Source organism: Peromyscus eremicus, chromosome 7, assembly GCF_949786415.1.
Source record: "Peromyscus eremicus chromosome 7, PerEre_H2_v1, whole genome shotgun sequence".
NCBI lineage: Eukaryota > Metazoa > Chordata > Mammalia > Rodentia > Cricetidae > Peromyscus > Peromyscus eremicus.
In genome coordinates, this window is record NC_081422.1 from 116,689,257 (window position 1) to 116,709,463 (window position 20,207).

At 40.1% G+C, this 20,207-nt stretch overlaps 2 protein-coding genes across 3 annotated transcripts in view; both read left to right on the plus strand.

Annotated features, from left to right (window-relative positions):
* Topaz1 (testis and ovary specific TOPAZ 1) overlaps positions 1–16,619 on the plus strand; it is a 55,911-nt gene extending 39,292 nt beyond the window's left edge. Inside the window, exons 13-20 of the mRNA XM_059268963.1 lie at positions 1,668–1,734; positions 2,989–3,163; positions 4,043–4,143; positions 7,839–8,004; positions 8,700–8,864; positions 11,263–11,466; positions 13,558–13,741; positions 16,202–16,619. Coding sequence (XP_059124946.1) covers positions 1,668–1,734; positions 2,989–3,163; positions 4,043–4,143; positions 7,839–8,004; positions 8,700–8,864; positions 11,263–11,466; positions 13,558–13,741; positions 16,202–16,421 — 1,282 coding nt within the window. The 3' untranslated portion in view covers positions 16,422–16,619. The remainder of the gene's footprint in view (positions 1–1,667; positions 1,735–2,988; positions 3,164–4,042; positions 4,144–7,838; positions 8,005–8,699; positions 8,865–11,262; positions 11,467–13,557; positions 13,742–16,201) is intronic.
* A 1,833-nt stretch (positions 16,620–18,452) lies between these two features.
* The window catches only part of Tcaim (T cell activation inhibitor, mitochondrial), a 33,912-nt gene continuing 32,157 nt past the window's right edge, over positions 18,453–20,207 (plus strand). Inside the window, exons 1-2 of one of the 2 annotated variants that reach the window (XM_059268976.1) lie at positions 18,453–18,610; positions 19,484–19,566. The gene's annotated coding sequence lies outside the window, so the exon portion shown is untranslated. The remainder of the gene's footprint in view (positions 18,611–19,483; positions 19,567–20,207) is intronic. The other variant, XM_059268977.1, reaches the window with a different exon arrangement.

A 20,207-nucleotide genomic window follows, 5' to 3' on the forward strand; every position in this document is an offset into this window, starting at 1 on the left:
ACCCTTATACAAAAAACAAAATGGGCCCATCATGGTGGCACATACCTTTAATCCCATCACTCAAGAAGCAAAGGCAGATGGATCTCTGTGAGTTTGAGGCCAGTGTGACCTGTATAATGAGTTCCAGAACAGCCAAGGCTACATAGTGAGACCCTGTCTCAAAAAGTAAAAATTAAAAACTAAAGTGGATACAAGAAATCAAGAGATGCCCGGTGTGGTGCCTCAAGACCTGTAACCAGGCACTTGGAAGACAAAGGCAGGGCGATCAGAAATTCAAGTCTAACATTGGCTGCATAGCAAGGTTGAGGTCAGCCTGGGTTACATGAGACCCTGTCTACAAAAAAACAGAAAAAGAAGAGCTGTTGATCCAGAGCAGTGCCTCAGTAGTGAAGAGCACTGGCTGTTCTTCCAAAAGATCTAGGTTTGATTCCCAGCATCCAAGTGTTGGCTCACAACCATCTGTAACTCCAGTTCTGGGGGATCTGATTCCCTCTTCTGGCCTCCAAGGGCACCAGACACTCACATGGTGCACATACATGTAGACAAACCATAAACACACATAAATTTTTTTAATTTTTAAGAGCTATAAACCAGTATCTTTCATGATCTTAAATGTAAAAACCCTCAACAGATTAGAAATGAAGGACAATTCTTTATCTTTGTAAAGAGTGCTGTAACAAACCAACAGACATACTTGAATAAAGACTAAAGGTTTTTCTTCAAGATTGAAAGCAAAGCAAAACTATGCCCATACTTCCATCAAGATCATTTGCCCATACCTTCTAGCCAGTGTAATAAAAAGTAAAAATTAAAGGTGTACAGATTGGAAGTAAAATAATGCCCTGTACTTATAGGTGACATGAACTCCAAACCTGTGTGACAAAGAACCTACCAAAAACAGCTCTAATGAATGAGTACAGCAAAGCTACAGAGTAAAGGCCAGCCCACAGATCAGCCATGTTCCTATACAACAGCAGTGAACCTAGGACCAAAATCTAAAGCAGCACTGTTGACAGTAGCTCAGAAAACTAAATGCTAGGTAAAAAGCTTACAGAACATGCTCGACTTGTATACTGGAAGCCATGACATGTTGAAAGAAATTAAATAAAGAAGCATACTATTTTTATTAATTGAGAGACTCAAAAAAGATATCAATTCTCCTTAAATGCATCTATTGGTTTAATTGAATTCTAAGCTATGATATTTATAGAGAGAAAAACATTCATTCATTCTAGCTGGACATGGTGGTGAATATTTATAATACCAGTAGACTATATTACTTAGATATTTTGTAATACTTAGAAGGCTAAAGCCAGAAAGTCAGAAGCTGGGGCAAACAAGTTGGCTCAGCACTTGTTACCAAGCTTGATGAGCTGAGTTCAGTATCCAGAATGCACAGTCAAAGGAGAGACTGACTGCTGCAAGTGTCCTCTGACCATCACATGTGTGCTGTAGCATAGGCACACCCACATAAAATACACTCATAGACTAAGCATACAAAATAAATAAATGTTTTTTAAAAAGAATTCATCTGTAAATAATGTTTAGGGTGTCTTCTGTGCATTAGGTTTTCTCAGGTCTTGTGTATATTTAAACTATAGAACAGATAGAAACACTGGTGACTTAGGGGTGAAATACGCATAATCAACTCTCTTCTGTCATTGAAGGTTACGAGTGAGGCAACTGAAAAAGAACTGGAAGTGTGATTTAGACTCAGCCTTGAGTGAAGTGGAGGTATGACATTTATCTTCAAAGACATTGCTGGGCTCTAAAAACCAGTAACAAAATATTTGAATAATTAGGAAGAGTTTTAGAAACATCACTGGTAGAGAAAATGCTAAGAGAAATCTAGTAGTTATATTTTTAAAGATTAATATTTTGAAAAGCAAACATCTGAATTTCTAGCGCTGTAGGCTGAAGATGGAGCTTGGCAGGAGATCATTTTCCTAGTGTATATAGAGCCCTGGGTTCTAAGGCCACTACCCCCCACCCCACATACATAGAAAGTAAATCTAGGGTTGTGAATTATTTTAAATTAATCCTGTTGGTAACTTCCATTTCAAAGTTAACTTGTATCAATCTAAAGCTTAGGAAATGTGTTGCTCTAGTGCAGTGTGGGTGGCTATGGGTCTGAACTGATAGGAGGTAGGACCACAGTGCACTCTCCAGGCATTTGAAATAAGAAGGAGGGAGGGGTTAGAGAAATGGCTCAGTGGAACTCCACCACCCATGTCAGGTGGCTCACAACTACCTGTAACTTAAGCTCCATGGGACAGACCCTTCTTCAGACCTCCAAAGGCACCAGCATGCATGTGTGTATACCCACACATAGACATACACATAAAGGGGGGGTCTTAAAGATGGCTCTACTATTCATATCCATCATGTGCCCTCTCGTTGTTGATGTAGTCTTGGTCAACATGATGTAACCTTGAAACAACCTTTGCACTGCCACAGAAAGCGTTTCTTAGTTTTGGCAGAAAATAGGAGACAGTGAGTTTACTGAAATTTCCTTTGTGAGCCCCAAATCTTAAATGACCAAATGATGGTAATAATGTGCTCCCTCTAAAAGTAGTAAAGGAAGCGACACACTGCTACAGAGATGCTTGTGCACCTTGGTGACGGTGGTTCTCATGAAGTTCTGTCCTGTCAAGTCCCGGAGCATTTGAGTAACTGAATAGTTACAGCATGTTCAGTGCTGTCTGCAGTTAACAGACTCTGCTATAGTAAGAAAAGAGGAACTTCAGTGTTCTGTTACGGAATGATGCTTATCAGGTTTTCAGTTCGCAGACTTAGTTATACAGATTTCTGCATATCTTCAGGTGACTATCTGATAGCATGTGCTTGCAAAGATGGTAGAATTTTTACTTTTTTTTCCCCTCTTCCTCTTCCCCTCCCTGCCTCCCTTCCTTCCTTCTTGACTTCTTTCCTTCCTTCTTTCTTTCCTTCCTTTCTTTCCTTCCTTCCACTTTTTAACAATTTTAATAGACTTGTAAAGAACAAGGTGACTGGACCAAATTGGGAAACCTGTACATTAGCATAAAAATGGGCTGTGAAGAATTTGCAGATTTCCAGAGATTCTGTGCTTGTGTTGCTGAAACGCTCACAAAAGATAATAAAGAAGAAAGGCCAGGTGTTCCTTTTTGTGAATTTGCTGAAACAGGTAAAATGTTACTGTTTTGTTTTGAGAACTCTATGGTTCTTAAATGGAGGACAAGGCTCTTCTCATACAGAGGCTTAGCTAGTGTTGCAAGGTTCAGACAGGCTGAAATCTGTAGATTTTTCCACCTACCTATTATTGTTAGTTTATATTCATAAGGGCAAGAACTGAGTTTTAGTATCAAAGATCATAGAACATTAATGTATTTTCTTTTCGTGTAGGTTAATAAAATTATTACAAGTGATATGGGAGCACCCATTTTTTTTATAACACTGATGTTTCTACTATCTACAAATCAAAAACTATTGTATAGCCTTTAAAAATACATTCTCTTGAGATAATATCTCACTATGCAGCCTGAATTGGCCTTACATTTGTAATCTTTCTACCCCTGCCTCCCAAGTGCTAGGATTACAGAAGTGAGCAACTACATGGGGCTTGAGATGTTGAGATGTTACTATTGTGGCCTCTATCAGGGGGTGACAAACTTTTTCTGTAAAAGGTCAGAGGGTAACTCTCATAGACTGTACATGCAACCCATATAGTTTCAGTTTTTAAACAATTCTTTCAAAGTAAATCCACTATTGGGCTGAGCATATTGGCACACACCTTTAATCTCAGCACTAGAAAGCAGAGGCAAGAGGATCTCTGTTGACTTCAACACCAGCCTGCTCTACAGAGTGAGTTTCAGGACAGTCAGGGCTGTAGAGAGACCCTGTTTCAAAAGACAAAACAACAACAACAAAAATCCACTATTATCTTTAAGGCTGAATTTAGCTTATGGGATAGTTTGCCAACACTAGGTCTTTGAAGTGATTTCAGTAATTCTGAGTCATCTTAAGTTACTGTCTCATTTCTTTCCATGTCTGCTTTATGTTTCAGTTAGCAAAGATCCACAGTTCAGTGAGGTGGATAAGACTTTGTTGGGGAGGATCGGAATAAGTGCTGTGTACTTCTATCACAGACTGCTGCTGTGGTCCAAGGTATTTCATTGTATGTTGGTTTGATTTAGTGCAGAGAATCTTAGTTTAAAAATTAGGAGCAGAATATGAAGTAATCCTTCAAATCAGAAATTTTCTAACAGTCACTTTGAGGCACACAGAATGTTACCTTAGACTACTTAGTGAGTTCTTAGTTTTCACATTTGTTTCCAAATGCTGAACAGGAGTGATGGGACACCAACTGCTTTTTCAGAATCTAATTATAGGCAATACATAGGAGGCTGTGCTAAAATATATTTATTTTAAGTTTTCAATTCATAATTTACTTTGACAACTACATAGTTGTCTTTATAATCCTGAAAGAGCTCAAAGTATCTTCCTTTTCTATTTATTCATTTATTTATTTATTCATTGAGACATAGTCTCTCTGTGTAGTCCTAGCTGTCCTGGAATTCGGTATGTAGACCAGGCTGATCTTGAACTCTGCCTCTGCCTCCTGAAGGCTGGGATAAAAGGTGTGTACCCCCATGCTCAGCCTCAAAACACCCTTCTTAAGATGAACCCAAGATGCTCATGATCATCAAAACTCTTTACAAATCACCCTCTTGAATACGCTGAGACATCATGTGCCACTGATGTTTAACTTTCTTAACTGAGTCCATTATGCAGGTGGTCTGGTGACTCAAGACCATACTGTTCTGTTTTATTTCACTTATTTACTTGTATATGTGCATACATGTGTACATATATGTATACCATGGCATGCATTTGTAGTCAGAGGACAGTTTACAAAAATTGGTTCTCCTCTTCCATCATGCAATCCCTGGGATTGAACCCAGGTCATGAGGTTTGTCAGCAGAGCTTTTACCCATGGAGCTACTTCACCAGCCCTCAAAACTACACTGTATTTACATCCTTTAGATTTCCATGAGTGATAAATTGAATTGTAGACTCAATAAAGTCCACGTAGAGGGCATGAAAATGTAATGCAAAGGGTAGAATTAACAAAATGCAACAATTAAGTATGATCACTATTAACTGTTAAAGTTACTCTGGTCATTTCAGAATTGGATATCTGTGCAATAACGTTTGAGTACAGCTTCACTTGTATATGTGCGACATTCATGGACTAAAAGAAATTTTTACACCGAGACTGGTTGAACAGATAGTGTAGATTTCTAGATTAGTGCTCACTCTGTGGCAGGATGGGTCCCTCTCTACTATAGCGTCTGGTGGAAGGCCAGTCATAATTTTCATTTCTTGGACATGAGTGCCTGCACATTGGAGGACTGTAGAGCAAAAGTCTCTTTTTGACAATGTGCAGATTTAACTAACAGTTTAGAGTTTTCTGATTTATTTGGTTATTATTTCTTAGGTCATTAAGACCTTGGTGAATTTTTCCATCTTAACAAAAAATTTAATTGTTGCACTCAGTGAGTTGATTTTTTTTTTTTTTTTTTTTTTTTTTTTTTGGTTTCTCGAGACAGGGTTTCTCTGTAGCTTTGGAGCCTGTCCTGGACTAGCTCTGTAGACTAGGCTGGTCTCGAACTCACAAGAGAACCCCCCTTCCTCAGCCTCCTGAGTGCTGTGACTTATAAGCATGCACACCATGCCCAATTAAAGCCTATTCCTTTTTAATATAAGGCAAAATTGTTGAAATTAAGCTAAAAATTATTCCTTGAAAGAAACATTTATTTATTCATATTAAAAGTATTTTCACATCATTATAAAAATCTGATTGAAAAGAATACAGAATATTAAGGTTCTAAGACCCATGGGCCACATTGTGCCCTCAGCCTGTTTTGTATAGCCCACAAGCTCAGAATGTTTTTAACATTTCCTTAGTTTAAAACATTACTTATTTCTTTGTGTGTGTGTGTGTGTGTGTGTGTGTGTGTGTGTGTGTGTGTGTACATGTGTATACATACGTATATTCTTGCCCATGCTGACACATGTAGAGGCATGGGTTGTTTTATTATTGTCCCTCCTTATATTTTGAGACAGGGTTTCTCAGTGAAGCTGGAGCTCTCCATTTCAGTTAGACAAACTTCTGGGATCTTCCTATACCTGCCTCCTCAGCACTGGGGTTCTAAACTTGTGCTACCCTACCCAGCCTTCACACAGGTGCTGAGGATCGAGACATGCCTTACACTGCATGGCAAGCAAGCATTTACCAATTAAGCCATCTTCTCAGCCTTGCCTTTTATACACACAGTGCGGGGGAACAAACTTGGGGCTTATATATGGAAGGCAAGCACCTTACCATTGAGTTATACCTCTAACCCTTTATTTCTTGCATTTTTAAAATGTGTATGAGTATTTTGCCTGAGTGTATGTATGTGTACCATGTGCATGCCTGGTGCTATGGAGTCTAAAAGAGGGCACCAGATCCTTGGAACTGAAGATACAGGTGGTTATGAGCCACCATATAGGTTCTGGGAACTGAACAGGTCTTTTGTAAGAGCAGCCAGTGCTCGTAACCTCCAAGCCATCTCTCCAGCTGTGTGTGTTTGTTTGCTTTTATATTTTTAAAGAGCTATGAGTTAAAAACAATAACCAAAAGAATTTCAGCCACCAAATGCAGCCTTCAAAGACTAAATGTAGTTATTATTGGGGCACTGAAGAGAGAGTTCAGTGGTTAAGAACAGGTACTGCTCATACAGAAGATCCAAGTTCAGTTGCTAGAATTTAAATCAGGCAGCTCACAACCTCCTGTAACTCCAGCTACAGGGGACCTGACACCCTTTCTTGGCTTCCTCAGACAACTGCATCCATGTAACATGTAACCAAGAGATAGCTTAAAATGAAATGAACCTTTTTTTTTAATAAAGTATTTATTGGCCAGGAATGGTGGTGCACACCTTTAATCCCAGCAGGCAGGCAGATCTCTGTGAGTTCGAGGTCAGCCTGGCTTGCAAAGTGAGTTCCAGGACAGCCAGGATTGTTACACAAAGAAACCCTGTCTTGGAAAAATAAATAAATAAGTATTTCTTGTTCAGCTAGCTTACAGGGAAAGTAGGCTGGCCCCTAGTTTAAAATAATAACTCATACCCAATTCTTATGTCCAAACCAATGATAATCTTCATGTAGAATCTGTCACATAATTTGTTTACTGAATAAAAAATTAATTTTCAGCTAATAATTTTGGCTTTCTAGCATTTCATCTAATTTTGGTGACAAATTATTTTCATTTCCACCCACTCTCTTAGATCTCAGATTGGTAAACTTTAAAAGGAGTAAAAGCATAATAATGTTCCATAGTAACACATGGAACCCTTGCCCAAACAATGAAATCTTTTTGGTTTATTTTGGTTTAGTTTTTTGCTTGTTTTGTTGTTGTTGTTGTTGTTGTTATGGAGCCTTGCTATAAAACCCAAGCCAGCTTTAAACTATCAACAATCTTCTTGCCTCAACTTCCTAAGTGCTGGGATTCTATAGGTGTGAGCCACATGCCCAGCTCCACACTTAATGCATAAAATCAGTCAAAGGAGAGGTGCTGACAGAGAGGTGCTTGTTAGTCAGGGAGGGGTGGTTAATGTGAGGCAAATTCTTATTTTTCCCTTTCTACCTTTGTGACCAAACAGGAAAAGCTTAAGCAAAGTCTTGTTGCAATTTGACAACTGCTAGTCTAGCATAATAATTCAAACTGGTAACTGTCCTCTACATATTGGCACTGACTTTGTGTCTCTCTGATACTATAAATCAATGATACTTAGTGTTCTTTATTTTTATTCCAGGGAAGGAAGGTCTTAGATACACTATATGAGCTAAAAATACATTTTACAAGTTTAAAAGGACTTACAGGACCTGAGAAAGTAGCACCAAGATGTCAAATTGTGAATGTTGCAGCAGAAATTTTTATCAAAAGCGGGAGCCTAGATGGTGCTATTTGGGTACTGAGGGGTAAGTTCTGATATATGAATGCATAATAACCTGTTTGTTACTCTTCTTGTGAACACTATCTGTTTAATTACCTTAAGTTGATCTGAGTTGGAGGTGATAGCTTGGTCTAAACTTCAGTGAATATGTGGATAGGAAAAGTCACTATGGTATAAACTGATAGAACAAAGTGGCTTTATTTATTTTTTTTTAAGATTTATTTATTTATTATATATATAGTGTTCTGCCTACACGTATGCCTGCAGGTCAGAAGAGGGCACCAGATCTCATTACAGATAGTTGTGAGCCACCATGTGGTTGCTGGGAATTGAACTCAGGACCTCTGGAAGAACAGTCACTGCTCTTAACCACTGAGCCATCTCTCCAGGCCAACAAAGTGGCTTTAACTTAGCCTTGGTTGGCAAAAGTTTATTCTTGATGAGACCTAGTTGTCATAGAAACCCTGAGTCTGAACCTATTACAGTTACAGTCTGTAGATTAAAAAGTGTAATTAGGTATGTTAATCATTTGAAATATAACATGCCAAATTAAACCCAGGTAGTCCAGCTTCAGCCACTATGGGAAATCATGACCATGGCTTCATAGTCCCTGTTTTCATATGTCTAGGCAAAAGTGCCTTCAAACCAAGATACTTTTTTCCCAATTGTGATTATCCTGAAAAGTGTTATTTTCATGGTGTGTTTGTGTTTTTCTTGGAGAATCGGAATGGATAATCAATACACCACTTTGGCCTTGTGATACAATGGATGTGCTTAATCGGCATAATTTGCTCTGTACCATTGCACGTCAACTCCTGAGCAAGAATCTGTACAGACAAACATTTGAGGTTTTCCGGAATCTACCAGGCTTTCAGAATTCTCAAGGTATGTTTTTTAAAGTCTGTTTATTTTTATTTTTTATGTATGAGTGAGTGCCTACATATATATGTGTGTATCACATACATGCCTGGTGCCTAGAGGCTAGAAGAGGACATTGGCTCTCCCTAGAACTTAAGTCACAGCCAGTTTGTAAACAGCCTGATGTGGGTGCTGGGAACTGAACCCAAGTCCTCTATAGGAACAGCAGGTACTCTTAACTGCTAAGCCATCTGTTGGTTTTAAATAATAAGCAGCACTGTTACCATTCAAGAAAGGTCAGGAGGCACAACAAAACCCAGTATCAGAGCTTTATTAGGATGAGGAGGGGTTGGGCAGAGACACAGAAGAGTGACCAGGCCTGTGAAAGATGTGTGCAGGGAGAGAGGGCGGGGAGGAGAAAAGAGCAGAAGAGAGAGGAGTCTGTGACTGGTTTTTTAAGGATTTCCCTGCACATGCGCATGTGGGCTTATGGAGCTATGCCATGCATGTGCTGATTGCGTGACTGTGCTGCGCATATTTGCGCAATCAGGCAGCGCACTGATTACATAAGACATAAGACCCCTTGCTTAGCTACTGAACTGTGCATGTGTGGTCATGCAGCTGGAGTGGCAGAATCCTAACACCATCTCTCCAGCACAACTGTAAGACGAATTGCTAAAAGGTCTTATTAATAAAAAACCCAGAGCCAGCTATTAGGGTGAAAACTGAAAGATCAGAGAAGCAGAAAGAAGCCAGCCATGTTCTTACTGCTAGGAAATCCTCAGCCAAAGAGAGAGCTACTTCTGTATACTCACGCCTATATCCTTTCTGTGCCCTGCCATCTCACTTCCTCTCTCCACCCAGCTACATCACTTCCTGTTTGTGCCCAGCTCTATCACTTCCTATCTGTCTGTACAGACCTCCAGACCTCTGTGGTTAACTAGTGCTGGGATTAAAGGCGTGTGCCACCACGCCTGGCTCTGTTCTCAGTGTGGCCTTGAACTCACAGAGATCTGGATGAATCTCTGCCTCCCAATGGTAGGATTAAAGGCATGTGCTACCACTGCCTGACTTCTGTGTTTAATATAGTGGCTGGCTTTTTCCTCTGATCTCTGATAAGCTTTATTAGGGTGCACAAATAAAATATCACCACACACAACCTTCATTTTTTGCCAGTCTGGTGCTTAGCAGCTAGTAAGAAACAATTCTCCACCTGTCTGGGTAGGCTTTATATTCCAGTATTTTTTTAATGAAGTCATTTCTATAAAGTATGTTCTGTGTAAACTGAGTGTATGGTTTTAAAGATGCTTCTCTGGGTTGCTGTCAGCAGCTCCTATCAGCATATCCTTGTTACTCATCCTTACCTCTGTACATCATGAGCATGAGTCACATCCTAATTTATTCTATTTAGATAGTGAAGAGTACTTGTTAAGTATACATCTTAGTAATCTTGGAATAAATGTGTTCTCTTAAAGGTTAAAATTCAAGCTTTAAGATAAGAGGAGGGAGTCTATGAGCAGAATTCAGAGGATGATACAAAGGATGCAGAGGATGATTTAGGACCTTCCCCAGGTCTCACTGTCTCTTCTCAACCTTATTTTCCACTGATTCAGAAATGCTGTTTGTAGCTAGCATTGGTAGGAAGTGCCTTCCTCATAGTGATTTTTTTCTTTGCCACGCAGTATGCCTTTAATGTACAGTTGTGTTGATGATGAAACAAAGCAGGCTTAGAGGTGGACAGTGTGCGCCAGATTCTAGAAATCCATAAATGACAAACTAAAGGAGTTTCCTTCTTTATGTGTAGAACAGAGTAAGGGGGTGACGTAATAAGTTTGGTGTTTAGAATGATACTAAAGGGAAAGGGATTCATTTCCTGATAAGGCCTGGACCACATAAAGATCCTACAATGACGTGGACCTAGCGTGTAGGTCATTGACCCAGTTGAGTAAAAGGAATAACAGAGTTGGAAATCTCCAAGGTGACTTCTTTCCCCTAGAAGTTATTAATGGGATACCCATTAAAACATTTTTTTTGGAGTGAACATTAGGAGCAAATATATTTGAGTCATGAAAGGCTGAGGTCTGAGCTGTGCAAAAAGAGCCATGAAATTATTCAAGACTGCAGATTCAACCTCGTATGGGGAACAAATGTGGAGAAGCTACTGCAACTTCTAAAGTCTTTGTCAAGCTTCTTTTTACATTCTCCATTACAAAGGAAGTAACAGTTTTGCTTGTGCCAAAGGGTTTTCTGTTTCTAACTTGGAGAGTATGAAAGATGATTGTACTTCAGTGGGTCTGATTTCTGTAATGGGAAGCAAGGCTGGGGTTGTGGGGGAAGAAAGCTGAAGATTAATACCGGTCTTTATGTCATTGATCATTTTTCATTTTATTGAATCATTGCTTTGTTTTGTTTTATTTCATTTCAGAAACTGTGGAGGTTTCCCAGTATAGCCTTCTTTTTAATAAACTTCTAGATGCCTGTATAGAAAGTAACAGTCTTGTCATATCATCTTCTGTAGCGGAGTTCATGGTTTCGAAAAGCATCCCTATTGATTTTTCCTTTCTCAGGAGACTAATCACTTCCTTAGGAAGGAGTTGTTTGTGGCTCAAAGCTAGGGCCCACTACAAAAGTAAGTTCCATTGCAATGTTTCAATTAATATGTTGGTTTTGATTATCTTCTAATCCAGGATCCATCTATAATATTTAAAACTAGATTTTTAAATATGTAAAAATAATAGTACATATTCAGAGGCAGTGGTCTGATCTATGCTGACTTTTAAAACATGTTTTTTTGTCCTTTGTTTACAAGTACCATATTTTTCTCTTAGCACGTTATCAATTCCAATAGAGGGCAAGCAAAGAAAATTGGAAACAGTTTGACATATATTACAACACAGGAATAAATACATTGAGTGGATTGAAATTTAAATATTTGAGTGTCAGATATCCTTACTACTCTACCTGAGCGAGACATGTTTTCAAACTCGCAGCTATGATGGATCACCTTAGCAAGTGGTAACTTCTCTTCCCAATGAAATGGGAAAATAATTGGGTTGCATTATAGGTAATAAGCATAAGTGTTTTGTTTTGGGGGGTTTAGGTTTTGATTTTTTTAAACGAAGTCTCATGTTTTATGCATGTGCATAAATACATAAACATAACAATAATTAAATAAAATTTAAATATTTAAATATTACTAGAACATCTTTGGATTATGTTTAGATATAGTTCTCAGAGATTAGCATTATCACCTACTTACACTGAATTACTTTCTTGAAGGAAAAAAAAATTTTAAACAAAATCTATGTACAGATTTAATTTGATTTTGATAAACTGTATATTGTAGACGAATTTCTAAACAGTCTTATTAAATAAGAAACACGGATCCAAATACAGGGGTAATAGCCGAAGAGATCAGAGAAATAGCGACTAGCCTTAGCTTACCACCTCGCTGTCGCTTCCCCAGAGAGAGCTTCTTCCTGTCTAACCTGTGCTTTTATTTTTATTTATTTATTTATTTATTTTTTGGTTTTTCAAGACAGGGTTTCTCTGTATAGCTTTGCGCCTTTCCTGGAACTCACTTGGTAGCCCAGGCTGGCCTCGAACTCACAGAGATCCGCCTGGCTCTGCCTCCCGAGTGCTGGGATTAAAGGCGTGCGCCACCACCGCCCGGCTAACCTGTGCTTTTATTGCCTTCCTGTTCTGCCTTCTCATTGGCTCTAAGCCCAGCCACATGACTTCCTCATCACTGCCTGTCTATACAGACCTCCAGATCTCTATGGTTGGTACTTGAATTAAAGGCGTGTGTCACCACGGTTGGCTGTGTTTTTGACCACACAGAGATTCTGTCTGCCATGTGATCAGATTAAGGACGCATGCTACCACCACCTGACTTCTGCTTATGCCTGGCTATGACCTCTGATCTCCAGGCAAACTTTATTTATTAACATACAAATAAATTTCAGCACAAATAAAATATCACCACAGTATATAATATTGTCCATGTCCAATTGGGTGTCCTCAGAGTGTTAACTATCATTTCTAATAAGCAGCCAAGCAGTTTAAAGTTAAGTCAAATCTGTTCTCTTGAAACGTGGAGTTGGGAATGTGGCGGCCATATACAGGATGGAGCTGCACTTGGTATCTTGTGCTCTGCACTTGCCAGGCAGAGTAGGCAGACTGCCACCGTAAGTATTAACAGCAAGTGGCACTCCCACATTATAGGCTGTGTTTTATATTCAAGGTAGACAGTGACCATAAAAGTATAAAGTTGTTTGTAGACCAAATCCCATTAAAACCTAAGTAGCTGTTTGGTTAGGAATTTTTTCTTCTTATTTTTCTTTGGTTTGAGAGAATCTCACTATATATAGCATTGCCTCCAACGCACAGTCCTTCCGCTTCAGCCTCCGAAGTGCTGAGGTTACAAGTGTACCACCACACCTGGCTACTTATTAATTATTTTGAAATTATGTCATATATATTACTATGACTTGAAAAAAATGGGTATTTGTCACAGTAAAACTCAAAGGTTATTTTTCAGAGTTCTCATAAAGAGTAGTACTAATGTACCAATATGTTTGCTATCATAAAAGGTGTAATAAATCTGCAAATGTAAAAATTTACCCTGACCTGTAAGTAGCTGCCAAGCTGTGGATACTTAGAAGTCTTATGTCTTACCTATTGAGGTTTGGGGACGTGTGACCTGTTGTTTAATTTTTAGGTGCTCTTTCCCTGGGTTGCTACCCACCATTAGAGGAAAACTTATACCGGAAACTTCTACTGGTTCCCTCCTATTTATCCGAGATTGAAATGCTTTTAGCTATCGAAATATTTTTGGTGTCTAATGCTGGTAGTATTCAGAGCCCGGGAACTTCCACACAAGTGCTACAGATCGTTTTGAAAAGGTGAGTTAATAATAGAACTCCAGCTGCATTCTGAACATAGATGTGGCCCCACACCTACTCTTTAATTCAGTACATGCATGTTATGTTTAATTATACTCTCTCTCTCTCTCTCCATATATATATATATAAATTTGGCTAACATTTAGACTAAAAAAGAACAAGACCTACTTGAAGCTTAAAACCAAACAAGTTAAGGGGCTAGAGATTAACTTCAATGGTAAAGTGTATAGATGCATGAGAACCTTGAGTTTGATTCTTGACCAAAATAAAGGCCAAAGAAGTTAACACCCAGTAAGCAGATGTTAATACATGCCATATGATATAGATCTTCTTTAAGTACCAACCTTTCTTGTGTTAAAAAGTGTGGCACCTTAAAGAGTCTTTATCTAAAAATTTTAGCTATGAATCTTTTATCCCTTACAGATGCAGAATGACACAATCTGACATAAATACCATGTCAGTGTGGACACTTACACACCTTATCTCTGAGAAATTCTTCAGTTTTTCAGCTGTAGAATCTCAATAATTTTTAAATGTAAAGTTTAATATAAAACACGTATTTTAAAAATAAAAAGGCTTTTTGAGAGCCAGCTTCTCCCAGAGTGAGTGATACAAGAGAGAGAAGGCCAGTGCCTTTTGTGACTATCAGGCAACGATTATGAAGGTCTGAGATTTTACCCATTTGCAAGTTGGCCTGCCACAGGTCCATGCGTACTAGCATAGGACACAAGACTCCTGTGTTAAAACGGTGTTTTCTTGCTGTAGCACAGCAAACAGACAGATGGTCTGCTTATCAGCATGATTCACTCTCACCCTAAAGTCCTACTGATAGCCCACATGGACTCCTGAACATGTGTCAGGTTCCCTGACAGGAAGGCAAGCCCAAGCCTAAAGAACCCAAAGCCTGCTTTCCATTTTCTCTCTAGGAAGACACTGCCTAAAGCTGTCAGCAAGCTGTCTTTTGCTCCAGAAGGAGAAACTGTCTTTGTCTTTCAAGGTTCTTCACTATTTAAAGATGCTTGAAACTCAGAACAAGAAATAGTCAGCATCTCTAACAAAACTTCCCTAAATCTAGTTGACTCATGTTCAGTTGTTCCCTAACATCTCATACTCAGAGCTGCTGAATCTGCTTTCTCAGTTTGTTACAGGAGTCATTTGGTATAGCCTCAATTTTGTTTGTTTGTTTGTTTGGAGACATGGTTTCAATGTAGACCAGGCTGGCCTTGAACTCACAGAGAGCTGCCTGCCTCTGCCTCCCAAGTGTTGGGATCAAAGGTGTGTGCCGCCATCACCCGGCTGTACAGCCCCTGTTTAACAAGAGGAAATTATTTTACTTGCACTTTCTAAAAAAACCATTGAAACTAGCCTTTGTTCTTACAGCTCTGTTTTTAGTAGGGGTTGGGCTTCCTTCATTTGACACTGTACACTGTGTAGCATGAGGTGTCTAGGTTTTATCTTAAAAGAATTTGATTTTCTTCTTGAATCCCATTTCCCACACATACAGCCTCTGTATTCATTGTTGAATGTGAGGGTAGTTGTTGTCCTAGTCCATGACCGTGACATACCTAGGTCTTTGGTCTTATGAAGATCAATATGTTTTTTTCTTGCTGGTGTCCTGAGCCCTGCCTTAGGGTGCTAACCTGTATGAAATTTTGTTCATTTTTAAACATTGAGAATATGCCACTTATTCAGTTTTCCATTCTATCAGACTTTAAAGTGCCTCATTTAATTTAGGAGGCCCCAGAAGGCACTTGGATACCCCTTCCTCTTTTGAAGTGCAAGCCTTATTTAGGTCATCCAGTGGCCCACACTGGTGTTAATTTAGGTAGAACCATTCTCAGAACTCGATGCTCACTGACTCCCAAGGTTCCAAGAGCAAGAAACAAGAAGCAAGAAAAACATGATGTCTCATATTTTAAATACTTTTAATGATTTCCTTTCTCCAGAAGAAAAGCTACCATAAAGAATTTTATATCAGTAAACATAATCACAGTTGATGCCAGATAGAGCTTGAAAAAAATTATAACACTTAATGAAGTACCCAAGTCAGGACCAAAGAAACCCAACAGCTCTACAGTTTGTTACTAAATGTTAGCTGCACATTAAGTACTTGCTTGAAGCTAGAAATAACTAACACCAAGTGAAAACTAATGTGGTTATTAATTATTTAAGATTTATTGCACTTAATACTAACTGCAGCTTATTATTTATAGTTATTAACTTTGTAAATGCAAATATATAGGTAACTAGCTGTGCTGTAGATCAGTGTTTCTCAAACACCCATTGCTACTGGGTCCTAATATAAAATGCCTCTTATACTGCAAGCCATGGTCCAAAAAGCTTAAGAGTCACTGCTAAAAGATGCAATGGTAGTTTGGAGCCAATAAACACAAATGACTTGCCTACAGAAACCACACCGTTTCTTTTGAGAATTTCTGCTTTTGTGTTCATTTTACCCAGATGTGAAGAAAACAAATCTCGAAGCAAGGATGACTATCAGGCTGCAGTAGAAAGATTGATCATGGCTGCTCGTATATCAGACCCCAAGCTTTTCATTAAGCACATGACTGTCAACATTAACAAGGAGCAGGTGTACAGTTTGGAGCACTGTTCTGCCCTGAAATGGCTGAAAGAGAATATGAAGTGGGCTGGAAAGGTCTGGCTTTTCACTAACCATTAGTTAATAAACGTGTTGTTGTTGGGTTTTTTTTTAAGTTTAAGTAATCATTGTTGAAAATAAAAGACAATAAAAATAGCTCTCATTGTATTCAGCATTTGTATCTTATTGACTCTAGAAGTTACCAAATAGTTTTCAAGCAATAAAAAAGTTTCATTTGCTTGCAATGGTTTTATTAACAATAAAAAGTGATTTTTAAAATTGTTTTTTTACTTAAATTTAGAAGGACCTAAGTATGGTAATTCTTTTTAATAATGTAATTCAAAGAGTGAAAAGCCCATACACTGCATGCTGTGTATGTACCCACAGTGTGGTGATTAAGAATCATCAAACACTATAAATGACTTTGCCATAGTCAGGGTTACTACTGCTGGAATGAAACGCCATGACCAAAGGCAACTTGGGGATAAAAGGTTTATTTGGCTTACACTTCCAGATCATAGTCCATCATTGACGGAAGTGTCAAGGTAGGAACTCAAACAGGGCAGGAACCTGGAGGCAGCAGCTGATACAGAGGCCATGGAGGGGTGCTGCTTACTGGCTTGCTCCCCATGGCTTGCTCTGCCTTTCTTACAGAACCCAGGACCACCAGCCCAGGGTTGGCCACACTCACAATGGGCTGGGCCTCCCCCCATCAATCACTAATTAAGAAAATGCCTCCATAAGAGCTGGCTTTAAGGCATTTTCTCAATTGAGGTTCTCTTCTCTCTTATGATTCTAGTATGTGTCAAGTTGACATAAAACTAACCAACACAAATTTAAAACACTAAAATTCAGAGCATTATACCAACGGTTAAAATTACCCTCAACAATTTCCTTCTAGTGTCTATGATTATTATTGTGTGTATGATAGGGGAGGGCGCACACCTGCCACATCCATGTGGAAGTTGCAAGACAGCTTTTTGGAATCTGTTCTTTCCTTCCACCTTTATCTGGTGATCAAACCGAGGTAGTCAAGCTTGTGGATCTGACAGCAAACACCTTTATCTGCTGAGTGACCTAACCTGCACAGCATTGTAGGATTTTTGACAATGTGTAACTGATGTGTGTTAAGTTAGTTTTGCTAAAGAAAATATTAATACGCCAAAAGTTAAATATCTAACAAGCGTTTTCCCAAAGCACTAAGAAGTCATCTTCAGTATCTGTAGCCTATTCTCTTTTGTGAAATCCTCATTCTTAATACTGTAAGCCACAAATTCAAGTCTTTAAGAAAAAAAAAAACACCTGAATAGGGTAATAAAAGGACAAGTGGTGAGCTGGGGGGACAAAGTATTTAAAGGAGTTCTCAAAATAGGTAAAGGCAGCACCCTTAAGAATAGGAAAATTAAGTCCTATCACTCTCAAGAAGAGTAGGAAAATTAAGTCCTAGCACTCTCAAGCTTGAGTGAAGTGTCTGGCACACTACCGCAGTCACGAGGTGAGTGCGACGAGGGAATTCGCGTGGGCAATTACAAACCACGCTCCTACAGACAACCTAGAGACTGGGGCTGCAGCAATGCGGAAGAGACAGGACTGGGCTTGGCGCTGGAAAAACGCAGGCTTTTTGCCTGTCAACCGAGCCAGGAGGTAGCATTTGCGAAAAGAGCAGTTACTGTTCTATCTTGCAGTTCTGGAGATCAAAGTTACAGTTGTGACATAAAAAAGTAGAAAGCCAGCCGGGCAGTGGTGGCGCAAGCCGGGCAGTGGTGGCGCACGCCTTTAATCCCAGCACTCGGGAGGCAGAGGCAGGCGGATCTCTGTGAGTTCGAGGCCAGCCTGGGCTACCAAGTGAGTTCCAGGAAAGGTGCAAAGCTACACAGAGAAACCCTGTCTCGAAAAACCAAAAAAAAAAAAAAAAAGTAGAAAGCCCATGCTGACTGAGAACAATTAACATTTCAAAGTCAAGTAGGAAATGTAAGCCAGAGAGAAACAGGATACTTCAAACTCAGCTGCATCTGAGGCGCAGGCCAGTACTGCCAACGGCTGCTCAGCCAGGACGTGCGTCAGCAGAGCGCTCTGCGCAACCCCTCCCTCCCCCCAAACCAGGGCGCTGCGCATGCGCGCATTCGCCCTGCCCCCTGGCCCCGGCTCCTCCTCTACCTTTGCTCTTTCGTCCCCACCTACCCGCCAATCATCTTTCGCCCTCAGACATAGTCGGCGTAGGATCGCAGGCTGTCTCCCGAAGCTCCCTTCGGAACCCCGCAGGTAGCGGGGTAAGGACACGGACTAATGCGGCTTTGAAGCGGGGAGGGAGGGAGGCCAGCGACAGCCGAACTCCTGGCTGAGAGCCGCTGGCCGGCCAGCCGTGCACAGGCGTGCAAGGAGGAAGGCCGGTCCGTCGTAGCCAATGAGCGTGGGTTCTGCGGGCTCAGGGTGACCCGGGCTCCAGCCGGGGACCCAGGCCTGTGCCCGTCTGAGGCGTAGGCGAGGCCTCCAGGTGGGAGCTGGGTTCGGGCTACTGAGAGAGCCTTGGGGTTGGTGGGGCCCTGGGAGGAGCTCCACCCCAAGTTTTGGGCCAACTTGCAGGCCCACCAGTTCACCCCTAGACCTGTAATCAGACTTTTGGCTAAGTAGACTCCCCGAGGGAAGGTAGAAAGTGTGTCCTTGAGGTGCACGACATCACTGAAGAGCGTAGTGACTTTGCTAATTCATTCAAGAAGTCTACGGAATGTGTGTGGGAATGGACTTTGAGAGTATAGGATAATGGTGAAAGGAAACTGGGCCAGGCAGGAGTCTATCAGTATACGACTACTGGAGATTCCAGGTTTAATATAGAGCTCATATAGTTTTTTTAAAAAGTGTCAGAAGTTTGGTTGGCTGGCTGGCTGAAGCATTTATCTAATGATGGCCTACTGAAAAGGAACTGGAGATGCCTGAGCCCTTTTTGCTTAGTGTTGATGAAGGGATTTTAAGCTCAGGGAAACTGGAATGCTAGAGTGGGTACACTGTGAAAAACCTAGACCTCCATAATGGGAAGGCCCAAAAGACATGCCCTATTCCTAATCCTATAGGATGCAAATGGTTTGAGAGGCAACCGCAGATTTGAAGAGCTTTGTCATAACACTTTTTCTTGTGCCAAATCTTAGGGTTGGAGACTGACACTCAACTGGATGAATTAAATTCAGTGGGTTTAATTGGACCCTGGAGTAGCACCAAGGCCTGTATATAGGTGAGACTGGGCCAGAAGTGCCTGTATCCTTGAAATGAAGTGTTTCCAACTGTAGTATTTTTTTCCTGTGCCTTTAACCGTCAAGAACCAACTATGATTTAAATCTCCAGCAAGAGATTTAAAAAAGGAAGCTAAAAAACTTGTCATTCAATTTATCTAATACTATTTCCTCATTTTGCTCTTCTTGTTTACTTTTTACCTTACTCTTAAGTGGGAAACCTAAAAGCAATGGGAAAAAAATGTGTGGTCTGTGGGTGAGAGGGTGCATACTTTTAATTCCAGCGCTCCAGAGGCAAAAGTAGTAGGATCTCTGTGAGTTGGATGCTAGCCTGGTCTACATAGTGAGCCCCAGGCCAGCCAAGTCTACATAGTGAGATCCTGTTTCCAAAAACAAAAAAATAAGAAAGAAATGCATGGTTTTATCACTACTTGAGACAACAAATTTCTTCTAAAACCTCACAAGATAGTTGCACTCTACTAAAGTGAGAGTAGTGTGAAGTTAACTTAGTTTAAATTACTTTCAAATACAAATTGTGCCAAGAAGCCAAAGCTCAATCTTGGGAGGCCTTTATTTGACAATTTCTGTACTTGTCAAAAATAATGGCCAGAGGCAGTTGGATCTGCATAGCAAGTTCCATAGA